The sequence below is a fragment of the Pundamilia nyererei genome, unplaced genomic scaffold (assembly GCF_000239375.1).
Source record: "Pundamilia nyererei isolate P.nyererei 1_Seehausen unplaced genomic scaffold, PunNye1.0 scaffold00139, whole genome shotgun sequence".
Taxonomy (NCBI): Eukaryota; Metazoa; Chordata; class Actinopteri; order Cichliformes; family Cichlidae; genus Pundamilia; species Pundamilia nyererei.
This window is the reverse complement of record NW_005187540.1, coordinates 446226-459854: the sequence shown is the minus strand read 5'-3', so window position 1 is coordinate 459854 and position 13629 is coordinate 446226. Positions and strand designations below refer to the sequence as shown.

The 13629-nt window shown below is 45.8% G+C and overlaps 1 protein-coding gene across 1 annotated transcript in view; it reads right to left on the bottom strand.

The window, feature by feature from the left end:
* LOC102209014 (atrial natriuretic peptide receptor 1-like) overlaps nucleotides 1–13629 on the bottom strand; it is a 38425-nt gene that overhangs the window by 22146 nt on the left and 2650 nt on the right. The window contains exon 3 of the mRNA XM_013913599.1: nucleotides 13409–13544. Within this exon, the coding sequence (XP_013769053.1) occupies nucleotides 13409–13544 (136 nt within the window). The remainder of the gene's footprint in view (nucleotides 1–13408; nucleotides 13545–13629) is intronic.

The window sequence follows — 13629 nt, the reverse complement described above, 5'->3', positions numbered from 1 at the left end:
CTTGGGAGGAAAGCAGGAGTTGCTGCGCAGCTTTGTTCCAAATTCCCTTACCTGTTTGTCTGGCATTGTTCCAATCACAGACTGGAACTGGCAGTTTGTGATGTTTTGAAGGAGGTAGGAGGAATCAACCACTTTAAAATATTCTTAGATCAGCTTTACTCCCTCTACCATGCATCACCAAAAAATCAAAGGGAGTTAACCGAGAGTGCTCACAATGTTGGACAACGTCTCCTTGTGATAGGCCGTGTTTTATCAGTGCGTTGGGTTGCTTCAAGTGAGAGAACAGTGAAAGCATGTATGGGAGAACTACCAAGCTCTGCAGGTACACTTTACAAGTGCTGCTGCTGATACCAGCAGTGACTCAAGAGAGAGCAAAATACAAATTAGTTCATAATTTATTTTATGTACATTTTGTTAAAAAAAATTTCAATACCTTTTTGCACATTTTATTTATGTTCAGTAGCTCTTTCTAGCTCAAGCAAATCCACAAACTAATAAAATGATTTATTATTTTGTATAAGGTTGTCTAAAAAATAGAGTACCGGCACCTCTTTTGGGCCACTTAAAGCACTGCTAAAAACTACAAATATGTCCGACCCCCTGATAGGCTTCTCTCTTCAGCTGCTTTTCCTGGGCTGTTAGTGATGAAGAAAAAAGCAAAACCAGGCGTAGAAGTAATTAAGTTAACACTTGATGGACAGGAAGAGGAAGCTCGTCCGTTAGTGAAGGTTCTGTTTTTTTATGCTAGAAGTCTAAACTGACAGAGGAACAGATGAAAGCGAAGTGGAACAGACCAGAACCTCACTGAAACCACACTCTAACAATCTGAACGGGTCCCAGCTGCAGGAGGGAAAAACATAAAAGTCCAAGATCCAAATGAAATGCCCGACAGCTGCAGAGATGACCGACAAACAGAAAGCTTGAGCAACAGGCCTCCGTGTGCAGACAACAGCACTGAGTAACATATATGTTATTATCATTATTATTTTTATTGGTGTTAATAATTGGACTTTACAGACGTTTCAAACTTCTCAGGTTTCAGCTTCCAGAACCGGCACAGCTGGCAGGTACAGGTTACCTGATAAAATGGTCTTATTAACACTGGTGAGGTTATCGATGTTCAGCTGGAGAACAGAGCGCAGAGGTGCATGAGTTCATACGAACGATCCGTCCCCCAAAATCCAACACGTGACAGCAGGAAACACAACAGGAAGCAAAGACTGAGGAGAGAGGAGGTCATGCATGAAAACAGTCACACAGACAGGAGACGTTAATTACAGACAATCAGCAGGAGGAGAGCGAGTGTGCACGCTGAAGAGGGGCTGAGTGGCGCTAACCACCCAGATGAACCATCGCCATAGAAACAAAGCCATTAGAGTTTAGGAGGGAGCTGATTGGTTGTAGAGGTCGAGCATGGAGGAAGCAACAGATCAAAGGGATTAAAACAGAGGTAAATGACACTCAGCACGACTGTGAGGCTCTCCATCGTCTCCATGACGTCTCGGCTGGTACTCCGGGACGCCGGGGCGGAGGGGACCCACACTCAGACGTGAACACTATCACAGAAGCTGAGAAACACCAACTACAATTTGTTTTTAAATTTACACCAGACTGAGAAGCCATGGAGCGGGTTCGGGGGTCATGACCCCGACCTTTGAACTCACAGGGTTAAAGCCACAACAGCTGTCACACCCACACCTTAGCTCCTGTATGTGCAAAACCCACGCAGGGAAACGATGGCGCTAATTGATCACATGCCCGTAAACCCTGGGTGTAACCCCGCCCTCCCTTCAGCACTTAGCGTTTGGAGCTCAGAGCGAACAAACGCGTGGTGGTGGAGTGCAGAGGTCAGGCTGTGGGCTGATGATGGCGTGGAGGTCGCGAGCTCTCATGCCATTTCCTGGAACCACGATCTTCCTCCGACCTTCAGGCTCTGGAAGAATGATGTTTTCATGTGTTACTTAGAAACGATGAGCCAGACTCTGATCTAAAGATAAGATAAGGATTCATCACAGTGAGATGTGTTTTATGGTGCTGGTTTATAAAAGTGCTGCTTTAAATCATTATTGGATCCTTTTATTGTCCACAGAGGTTTTATGGGTCCTTTCAGGGTTTCGGTCTCTTGTGTTCTTATCTGCTGACTTCAAAAGACAAAGTTTTGATTTCTGATGCTTTCAGGAGGAAAGAACAAAGAAACATTTCAAACAAACAGAACCAATAAAACTCAAAAACATGAACAGCACATTCAGCTAAGGACACCCATCGTGAGCAGCTTTGCATGATTACGGTTCAAAATAATCCTTCTTTATCTTAAACTGGGCCGTGCAGCCCCTGAGATTGTTTAACAGAGCACACTCAGATCAATACAAGCGATCGATAAATAATAAGCAATAATAAAGTAATGCTGAGAAAATAAAAGTAATGCTGCAGCGTAGATACAACGAGACAATAAAAACATGGAGTAAGTGATGTTCATGAAGCATAATCTTTGCTGCGATTGGCTGTCACGTAACAATGAGGCGCGGGTCCACGGAGGGCGAGCGGCGGTCCAAGGATGACATTTAGAGAGACGTGCTGATTGGACAGCGAGCTTTCCTGCTGTTTTAATGTCAGCTTATTAAAAAATCATAAATATATGTGGACCACACACACGCACAGTCATGTCTTCTTCCTGGAAATCCGATCTAACATTAACTTCAGCTCGACCAACCCTAACCTCCCCGTGACTTTAACATGTAATGATTTACGAGTTTGTCCCCACGAGGAACTCAGGACCGCAGAATGTGACCATGTAAACACATCTATGTCCTCACAACATGAGTCACACCTGCAGCTTTTAACACTGACCCCAGGAAGTTTACGTGTTCCTGGGAGGTCATGCCTTACTTTCCAGGAATCGCTGTGTGCTTGCTTAGTGTGTCTGCGTGTGCATGTGTGTGTGAAGGGCCAACGCAGACGAGTGAAGGTTAGTCTTTACGAGATCACGGGATAATAAATGACTCATCTGAATCCAGGACTTCTGCTTTCACCTGTGAACTATAAGACCGGCTTTTACTGGGATTACAGTCAGTGTGTAATCCCAGTAAAATCCCAGAATCGCTCCAAAACAATCCAACCCTGTATGAAGTACTAAACCAGTCCAACATCAGCCAAAACCAGTGACAGTGACCAGCCAGTCAAAAACCAGCCAGAAAACTGTCTGAGACAATCGTAGCAGCACAGAGTCCAACTACAAGCCAATACCTCATAAACAATGTCCAACAATATCTATTAACCATGTCCAACTATAAACAATGATCTAACCAATCAACATCCAGTCCAACCAGCTCCAGTCTCACACCAAAGTCCACCTCTGAACCAAAGCTGCAGCTGTATGGTCAGTCTGAGCAGGCGGCGCTCAAACATGGCTCTGCGTTTCTATGACAACGCTACAACAGAAAGAGAGTGGTGAAAGCTAAAAGTGGCGCTCTCAGGACGCACCGCACTAAGGCGAGTCGTGTTCTTGTTGGTAGGTTGGTCTGATGGGAAACCTCTGGCACAGTCATCCACATCCTGGTAGACAAGCTTAAAGAAGAACTTTAAACTCGTCTAAAGTTTAAAGAAACGTTTGAACTTTCAGCAGCTGCCTTCGTTTTTAGCCTCTTTAGACATTTGTGGCTCCAGCTGAAAGCAACGTGAGTAGACACGTCTGAAGTGCTCGCCCTGAACTGGAGCAATGAAGCTTTTAACACTGAAACACAGGATCTGTGTTCAATGAAAAAGGCGATCGTTGAAAGGAAATGATGAGCAAAACCGGCTCCTTAAACCCACAGACAGCATCCTAAAGTCCTTCAGCGTGTTCTTTCTGTTCCCGAGCTCTCAGGCGCTGGAGAAAAGAAGCAAGCAGGATAAGAGCAGCTTTGTAATGACAAACAGCAATGAAGGAAAATGTTCGTTCATTCAGGGCTTTGGTTTGAAGGTGTGAAAGGAAACAGGCAGAGGCAGAGCATCATGCTGACACTCGTGAGGATGAATGGGTGGGTGGAGGCATCTTCCACGCAGGTTTGCTTTGTGTGCACATTTCTTCCTGACCTGTTCAGAGAAATCTGTGTTTTAGTGTAACTAACAAGTCTTAAATGTTCACAGAGCCGACTGCGGTGTCATGTTATCCTTCATCGCATCCACGTCCACACCAGGGCTGGCTTTTAAAAATCTATTTCCTGATTCAAATCGATTTTGGTCTGAATAAAGTGATCTCGATTCATTAAATCCTGGATTTAAATATAAATGTAATTAATCAGAAACTCCAGAATCAGCTCAACCAGGAGATGAGAGCAGAAACACAGAGCGTGGATCGTCCACAGAGCGTGGATCGTCCACAGACGTCGGGGCTGAAACACTCAGATTCTGCAGGTTTCGTCTCTCTGACCAAAACTGACAGAACCAGAAAGAAGCTCAAACTTCACGTTTGAGAAACGTCGTCATGAATTCTCTCTGACTTTGGCTGTTTTACTTCCTGCACAGCTCTCTCTCCCTCAGTGCACTCAGACTTTTACCATCAAATCTCCGTCTCCTGCTGCTCACGCTCTGCTGCTGCGCTCACTGCTGTTGGCCTCTGACAGCAAAGCCTCACCTCTGTTCAGACTGAAGACATTTAGACTTCAATGATTGCTCAGCTGTGATCGAACCTCTGTGACTCTGCTTCACTTCAGCAGCATCAGGTTGCTTCAGTCTTTGATCGACTGCAGAAGAGTTCGAAGCTTCTCTGCTATAAAAAGCCAGAACAGGAAAACCTGCTTCATGTTTTATCCTCAGTTACTTTGACACAAAGACGTCTGCGGTGATGCTCACACCTCTGATGGAGCCTCACAGCGTCAGCTTTGTCTTATACATGGATACGTGCTGATAAACGATCAGAGTCTGAACCCGTCCCTGCTTCACAGCTCACAGTTGAAATACGTTCCAGTATTTCATCGCTGTATGTGGCTGACGTTCCCAAACCCCGGGTACATCACTTCACGTGTCTGTGCTTCCTAAGACGCCGTCTTCAGCGCTGACAACAGCGGGAAACGTGGCTGTAACGTTGGACATGGACCTCTCTGATCAGTGTTGACGTTTTCTATGATTCTGATGTGACTGAATGGCGTGAGTGCGAGACAAAATCGTGCAGCCTAACTTAATAAACCTGGACCAGCTGTCCCAAGGCTCAGCACTGGAGTGCTTATCCAGCCTGGAGTCTCGGCATCTCGAGTTCGTTCCAATCCAGGATTTGCTGGCTGGAGTTCCTGGAAGCGGCCGAGCTAATCGACACACAACACAGGGCATCAGGGTGAACGCTGGTTTCACGTGTGAGGCTGTGAATAGTTTCTGCTGGAACATGTGATCTCCAGCACCCAAACTGACTTCTTTGCAGCTTTTTGGGATCGTGCGGACAGCTGAGCGTGCGCTCCGGCCTCGTTCTTTGCATCCTGAGGAAACACCGTCTCCATGACATCAAAGCAGATCAAAGCTGCACTTTCACAGCTGTTACTGTTCCCGTCAATGGAGGTTTATCCAGTCTGACACCAACAGCCAGTGCACCAACATTACTGTTTCCCAGTGAGCCTGTCTACCTCCCACCTCAGGAACTCTTCTCTCTCATTCAGCTCCTCTTCCAATAAATTCATCCGGCCAGCAAACTGGAAGGTCCCACCTTACAGTGACCCACCTTCACATCAGCCAGCTGTGTTCACCAGTGTTGGTCAAGGTACTTGAAAAAACTAATCAGTAACTAATTACCGATTACTCCCCCAAAAAAGTAATCCTGTTACTTTACTGAATACTTATTTTCAAAAGTAATTAATTACTTAGTTACTTAGTTACTTTTTAAAAACCCGATTTACAACCTGAATAGGTGATAAAGCGATAGATCTTTCAGCCCAATTCTACTTTTTCTACATAATCCATCATACAAAATGTAATCAGATGGAAAAGTCTCTTTTTAGGCAAGGCAAATTTATTTGTATAGCACAATTCAACAACAAGGTGATTCAAAGTGCTTTACAGAGACATTAGAAACAAAAACAAATAAAAAGTATGATTTAAAATTGATTAAAACAAGCAAACAAACAAACTAACTAAACACACACATTTCACACCTGTTCGCGCGTTAAAACTTGATTAAAACTTGATTAAAACTTGTTTTATTAGTTTTAATCTTTTAACTTTATGCATCAAGCAAACATTTAATTATCTGCAACATTCTCTGACTGGAAGAAATTAGTTTAACATTTAAACCTATTTTCTGCACATTCCAGCACATAAAATAAAATATTTTGTGTGTTTACACTCAGTCTTTCAAATAGATGCAAGTAAAACACAGCAGAAAATAAATAAAGTCAAAGACTCAGCGCTCCTGTTGCTCTATTTTCACCTGTAAAGCAGGACTAGGGTAGGCGGAGGTTTACCCTGGTGCAGGTGTGCCGCGGTCAGTGGAAGAATCCGCGAGTTTCTCTGTGAGTTTCCCATTACGTCGTAGCTACTCGGTGCTTGTTGGAAGTTTAGGGGTTTTTTCGCTGTAAAAAGAAGTTTTCTTCCCACGCACAGCGGACACTAATGTTTTTGTCACTTTTTATGGAATCAAACTCAAAGTAAGGTCAGTACTTCCACGCTTTAAACGCTGCACGCTCATACTGCACTCGATATGTGATCCATTGTTGATCTGCACACAGCTGTTGTCACCAACGTCGCACTCGCTTACGTCACTGTCATGAGACAGTCTCACAGAAAATCACGGTTTTAGTAACGCAGTAACGCAGCGTTCCTACGGGAAAGTAACGGTAATCTAATTACTGTTTTTGCAATAGTAATCCCTTTACTCGTTACTTGAAAAAAGTAATCCGATTACAGTAACGCGTTACTGCCCATCTCTGGTGTTCACTAAACTGAAACATGGAGTCCTACAACACTGGTGGCCTAAACCAGCCCTTGTTCACGTGCTGGTCTCAGTGTGGCTGACTGAGAGAAACCAGATCATTGGGCATCCGAACAACATCCTCTGCAGCACGCCGACAGCTACGCGTCTCACATTCAGAAGGGAGCTGTCATTGACCGACATGTTTTTGGGGCTGGTTTTTAAAATAAGAAAAGGAAGCACGTTAGCAGCTGGATGGACGATTCTCCTCAGCCTTTTGGAAACATCTGTGAATCCTGGTCCACTGGGTGTCAGACAGGTTAATCTCACCTGTGAAGCTGAACTGGGTACCTGGACTGGATCCCAGGGTAACGTGGCAGTTCAGTACTCCAACCCAACCCAAGAGCTACAACCGCTGGGTTGTTCTAACCTTTTCACCCGTTCAGCTGATGCTGCTCAGCGTGGGTTAGCTCTGGCTCTGTAAAGCAGGAACTTCATTCAGTCTCTGTTCTTACTGTGCAGAGAAGCACCGACACCTTCTAAGGTGTAGTGCAGCTGAGTGATGGCGTTAACTGAGTGCACAAACTCAGCAGCTGCAAATAAAGTGGAAGATCGCTCAGGTGGGTTAATTAGACATTTCTCCAGCAGCAGCAGCGGGTTGGCCTGTGGCCTCAGGGTCTCTGCTGATTATCAGAGCCTCAGTGCGCTGCCTCATCAAGTCAAGAGGCTTTACTGTCATTTCAACCATGTGCAGTGGGACCGTACGCAGTTCCTCTGAGACCACGGTGCTACATATGCCAATCAACACGAAGTGCAAGTGTGCAAAAAACCCCAGACAGAGCACAAGCATCCAGACACACAACAGTGCAACAATGACAGTGGGTTGTGCAAACAGACTGAGCGTTGTGCTCATCTGCAGGAATGACAGAGGACGAGGCGGTACGTCCTCAGCCTCACAAACTTTCCATCTCGGGGATCATCCAGAACTTTCCAGATCAGGTTTAGAAACTTTTCCTGAATAAACTGTGTCCTGAAATTTGACCCCAGCTTTTTCCTCCGGAGAGCCGTCTCAGCGAGCTGCTGCATTAAATCTGCTGCAGACCGGCTGTAATATTCCCGATCAGTCAAACGTGCTGCGACGTGTTCGTCCATTAGTTAATGGAGCGGAAACAGCAGAGAGGAAGCTGTAATCTGATCTTCTCACTCCGATTCACGGTCTTCACAGCCGGCCTGCCTCCTTCCTCTCGTGTCCTGTTTGTCATGGAGATTATCTCTGATGAGATCTTATTAGCCACCCTCCCCTTCTTTCTGTCTCATTCACAGCTTTTCCGTCTCTTGTAACACTCATTCTGCCTGATCACGGATCATCCTGCGGAGCGCTGTGGTCTGTAACCTCCCGTTAAGCATAAATGTGCACAGGGGTAGATAATCTGCTGTGTGGAAGAGAGAGAAGGCAGAGTCACGCAGACAGGAAGCTGGAAGAAACAACTATCGCTGCAAACGAATCAAAGACTCTGAAGCTGCAGAGAAACCTGCGTCATGGAGCGAGACAGCGCCTAGAGTGCAGGGCGCTGTGAATCTGCAGACACGGACACGTTTTCACTGTGAAAGTTGAGACGATGTTTGAACATTAACATCTCAAAGACTTTTGTCCAGTTCAAATCTGAAAAGGTTCAGTTCACTAATAAAAACTTCACACTGTGAAAGAAATTAAACAATCGAACATTAAAATTCAAATCGGATCATCTGCTGATTGTTTGATTTTGTGGCACAGTTTGTCAGATTTTGCTCTTCTACCATGAAATTTGAATAAAAATGTAGTTTTCTTAATTTATGTGACTCAGAATGTAAAAAACCACCATCTGTCACTCGTGTGTGTTTGAATACGGACTCTGGAGAGCAGCTGGAGTTGTTGTCAAAAGTCCCTGAATTTGAGCTTTTTTAGCTTTTGAGATTTTTACGTTCAAGCACTCCGTCAGATTTCAAGGTGTGGAAAAAATGGTGTGAAAGTGGGCTGACGGCCATTTTTCAAGAAGACATTGAAACGTATTTGATATATTGTTCATTAAGCTAACATTTCACAACACTCATCATATAAATTCAAACTCTGCACCATAAACTTTTAATGGAAATCAGAGTCGGTGGAGCAGACAGTGTTCGCTGACTGTAGATGGACTGGTGGTAGAAGAAGGACAGCGAGAAACCAGTTCATTTAATGGCAAATTACTGTAGCATATCCATCCATACTGGATATATGGATGGATATGCTACGCAGATGACACCAAGAGTTATCTAACCATGAAGCCAGATAACATAAATGTATCACCCTATTAGAGCACTTGGCTCTCGCTCTGCAGGCCTACTTGTTGTTCCTAGAGTATTTAAAAGTAGAATGGGAGGCAGAGCCTTCAGTTTTCAGGCCCCTCTTCTGTGGAACCAGCTTCCAGTTTGGATTCAGGAGACAGACACTATCTCTACTTTCAAGATTAGGCTTCAAACTTTCCTTTTTGCTAAAGCATATAGTTAGGGCTGGACCAGGTGACCCTGAATCCTCCCTTAGTGATGCTGCAATAGACGTAGGCTGCCGGGGATTCCCATGATGCACTGGGTGTTTCTTCTTCACTCACTATGTGTTAACAGACCTCTCTGCATTGAATCATATCTGTTATAACTCTGTCTCTCTTCCACAGCATGTCTTTATCCTGTCTTCCTTCTCTCACCCCAACCAATCACAGCAGATGGCCCCGCCCCTCCCTGAGCCTGGTTCTGTCAGAGGTTTCTTCCTGTTAAAAGGGAGTTTTTCCTTCCCACTGTCGCCAAAGTGCTGCTCATAAGGGGTCATATGATTGCTGGGTTTTTCTCTGTATGTATTATTGCAGGGTCTACCCTATGTTTGGAAGGCTGGATGGATGTGTCATGGCCCCGCCCCCTGTGAGTGCGTCATGTTTTGGCGCCGAGTTCGGCCTTTGTGCAGTTGTGTGTTTACGTGTTCGTGTTCCTCTGGCGACCTGACAGCTGGATGTGGGGTCTGTCTCTGACATACTGCAGGTTCACATCTGTTTTTGGACCTGGAAGCTGAAAGCTGTTGCTTGGTAACCACATCACCTCATCTCACGGCTTATAAATCAGAGATTAGGAAGACTGACAGATCTCATTAGGACACTGCACTCCTCAAGCAGGCAAACAGGTTCATCACACAGGAGACATGAAAGCTCACCACCAGCTGCCCGCAGTAGGCGAGGGTCCGGCGTGGTGGCCCTGCAGGTGTCTGCGCTCATAAACATTTCAAATAAAGAGTGCGTGCAGACCGGGTTCAGTGACAGCTGTCCTGGAAACAGAGGGGGAGGGTCAGCTCGGGGAAGGAGGAGACCAGCCTCCTCCGAACAGGAGTCACATTTCACACCACAGGAAGTCTGCTTCACTGTTTATTCGCAGGGAAACGTGATAACGTCTGCCAGAGAGCGTTCAACGATCCACAATCTGCCTTTTCCAGTCAGGACACGATCGCAGCATCCACAAATCAAATCTCCATCCTTTCAGTCGGGTGGGTGACGGCCCTTTTTAGGAACAGCTGGCAGTCTGGGCAGGACCATTTCCTCAGCTCGCCCTCTCTTCAGTAGACTCTCTCTGATTGGCTGTTGTAATAAATTGAGGGTGTGAACAGTTTCAAATGTTTCTGCAGATCTGTCACATGACCAACACTTTGTGCTCAACACCGTAAATCACCTTTGATGCTTTTACGAGAACACCATTAAGGCACGAGTGCATAAACGGAGGCTCATTGGCTGAAGCGGTCTCGTCTGCGTGAGCGCAGACACGGTGACGCTAACGAGGCCTCGCCGTGATGGATGTGGACAGGACGGAGCAGAGGAGAGGCAGGCGGGTGGAGGACAGGCTGAAAGCAGGACTCTGGTTTCACATGATTCGATTTCCAAGATATTTTTAGGAGATGTCCAGGGCTGGCTGACAGCGAGGCGAGGAGGTCAGAGCGTTTCAGTAACAGGAGAAAAATCAGAGGGAGGAGCGCTCACAAAGCCTCTTGAATATCAGCGTCTCCCCCGGAGCAGCACTGGCTGCTGATCCTGAGGAAAGACTGCTGTCTGCACACCTTTACCTGCACCGCAACACCTGGCGGAGCAGCACCAGCCTACGTCTGCTTGGGTCTCACCTGTCGGACGAGTGTTTCTAACTGCAACCACCCGGCTGCTGTTTGGCACTTTAGACATGTCACAAAGGTCAAAGGTCACTCTCTCGTCCTCCATCTCAGTAGGGACGCTGACGTTCATCGAAACATTTTGATGTGGACGGGAGACTGCAAGCCGTTCACGTCTCCGTCATCACATGACTCGCGGTCGTATACGAAGCTCTCAGCTTCAGTCACGACCAGCGTCTCTGACATCACAGCCCTGAAGCCTTTCACGCCTTCCACCTGACCCGCAGAGACCCCTCAGACCTCTGACGGTCACTGGGACGCTGTGATGGTTTTTCCAGAACGTCCCACAGAAGCTGAGCCGATGAGCTCTGTGGAGTCAGCTCGCTCGTTGCCGTGTTCCTGCAGGATGGCGTGCACCTACGCCGGCTGAGCTCGACCACCTTCCAGTGTGCGACGTTGGGATGACCAGCGGCAGTTTCAAGGTTTTATTTGAAACCACAGAAAATCTCAGAAAGTGTCTCAGGAAGACGGCGGCAGTTTGCACGACCACAGCGTCCTGTCTGACGGAGACGTCGGCGGCGTCCACGACCACAGCGTCCTGTTCCTGCTGCTTCCTCACAGCGTGTCTGACACACAGTGGGCTGCTGAGCGACCAAGTCTTAAAACACTAAAAAATGCAATGCAACACAGTAACACGTCAACACAACAACACTGCGGCGCTGCGTGTCGGTTACCTGCCGCAGAAACAGCACGTGCTGCTTCACCCATCCCTCTTTACCCGCCAAACTGGGACTGGGCGATATATCGAGTTTTTAAATATATTGATATATTTTTATACGAGATACGAGATGTGACAATAACATTTATATCGTTAAAGTTTATGTTGCGTTATAATTATACTTCTGGAGCCGCAAGTTTGCCTCTTTCGTCCACTTTTGTCTCTACGCTGCGTTGCTCCGCCTCTCCTTCACTGAACTAGTGATGCGCAAATCATGAACGAATCGTTCAATACTCGAGAATCACTTTACTGACTCATGAATCATGATTCACAAGCCCAACTGACTCACTGACTCATCCCTGTTGCTGTTAGCAGCAATGTATCTAGCTTATAATTAAAATTGTGGAGAAAAACACAACATCCAGTATCTTAACAAAAGAATTTCTGCTCTGAACTGGAAGAAAAAACCCTGAGTAGAAGCTCACATCAAGAAAATAGCTCCTCGGTTCACAGTAGCATCGCTCTGCTAACATGCTAACAGCACATTTGAGCTACTCACCCCCTCCCTCAGCTTCTTCTTCTTCTTGGTTGGCAAACAATGTTAAGGCGCATTACCGCCCCCTGGCGCACAGCTCAGTGGACATTTAGATGAGAAAATATATATTTGACACATTTAAGGAAAATACTAATAAAATAAAAGTAAACAAAATAAATGTTTATTAAGCAATTTTGATAGGAAATTGCTTAATTTTAGAAATGTTTTTGCTCTTTTTTGCTCTATAAAATAGTTGTTTTTTTTTAGAATCACTCATCTTAGCAGTAGGATTTACATGAAAAGAGAAACAAATTAAGTTTGAGTGAAAATGTACATTTTTTGCACTCTCTGGTCGACTGACTCAGTGAATCAAATGACTGAAAAAACCCGATTCACTTTGGTGAGTGACTCATTAAAACTCGATTCAGTAAAAAGAATCAAATTTACCATCACTAGCCGAGGAGCCTCGCGGAGTGATACGTACTGTGTTTCAGCGTAATGTTACGTACCGTATGTTACTCAAACTCCAGGCTGTCGGTCACGCAGCAGAACTTCAGAACAGAGCAGCTGTGAAATCTTTGTGATTATGCTCAGCGTCTGTTAGTTCATATTTTGACTGCTCAGTTGTGAGCTCTTTGTTATGCACAAAAACAACATTGTTTTCTTTTATTTATGGAGCATTATTATTTAATGAATGCTCATAACTTATTTCTGAGTAATTTGTTCTTGTACATCTGCGCTGTTTGTTAATAAAAGTGCCTGTGTGAGATCTGGGACACAGCTGTGACTGAGAACTCTGTTTGTTCTTACTTTATGGCTTTAAAAATATGCAGATCTATATCTTATATCACCATCCAGCTAAAGAATATCAAGATGTGAATTTTGAGGTCATATCGCCCAGTCCTACACCAAACCATCATCATTTCAATCCCCCCAACCGAGCTTTACTCACCCAACCCCACCCGTCACTCACAGAGCACCACGACCCCCCCCCCCCCCCACACACACACACACACACACACACACACACCTGCAGAACAGCTCTGCTGCACAGTCGCACCAAACAGCCTCCGTCACAAAGGTGGAAATGGTAAGCGTCAGCTTTAAAGGAGACGAACGGCGAGCACTGACCGGGGAAGGTTCGGTTCCACATCCTCGGGGTCACGTCCTTCCCGTTCGGACGCTCGTTGGACGCCAACATGGACTCGTTCAAAGCGTGAGCGTAGAGCATCAGGCCGTCATAAAAGCCTCCAGCAATGATGTTCATCTGCAAGAAACACACAGAGGGTCAGTCGTTCACACACACACACACACACACACACACACACACACACACACACACACACACACAC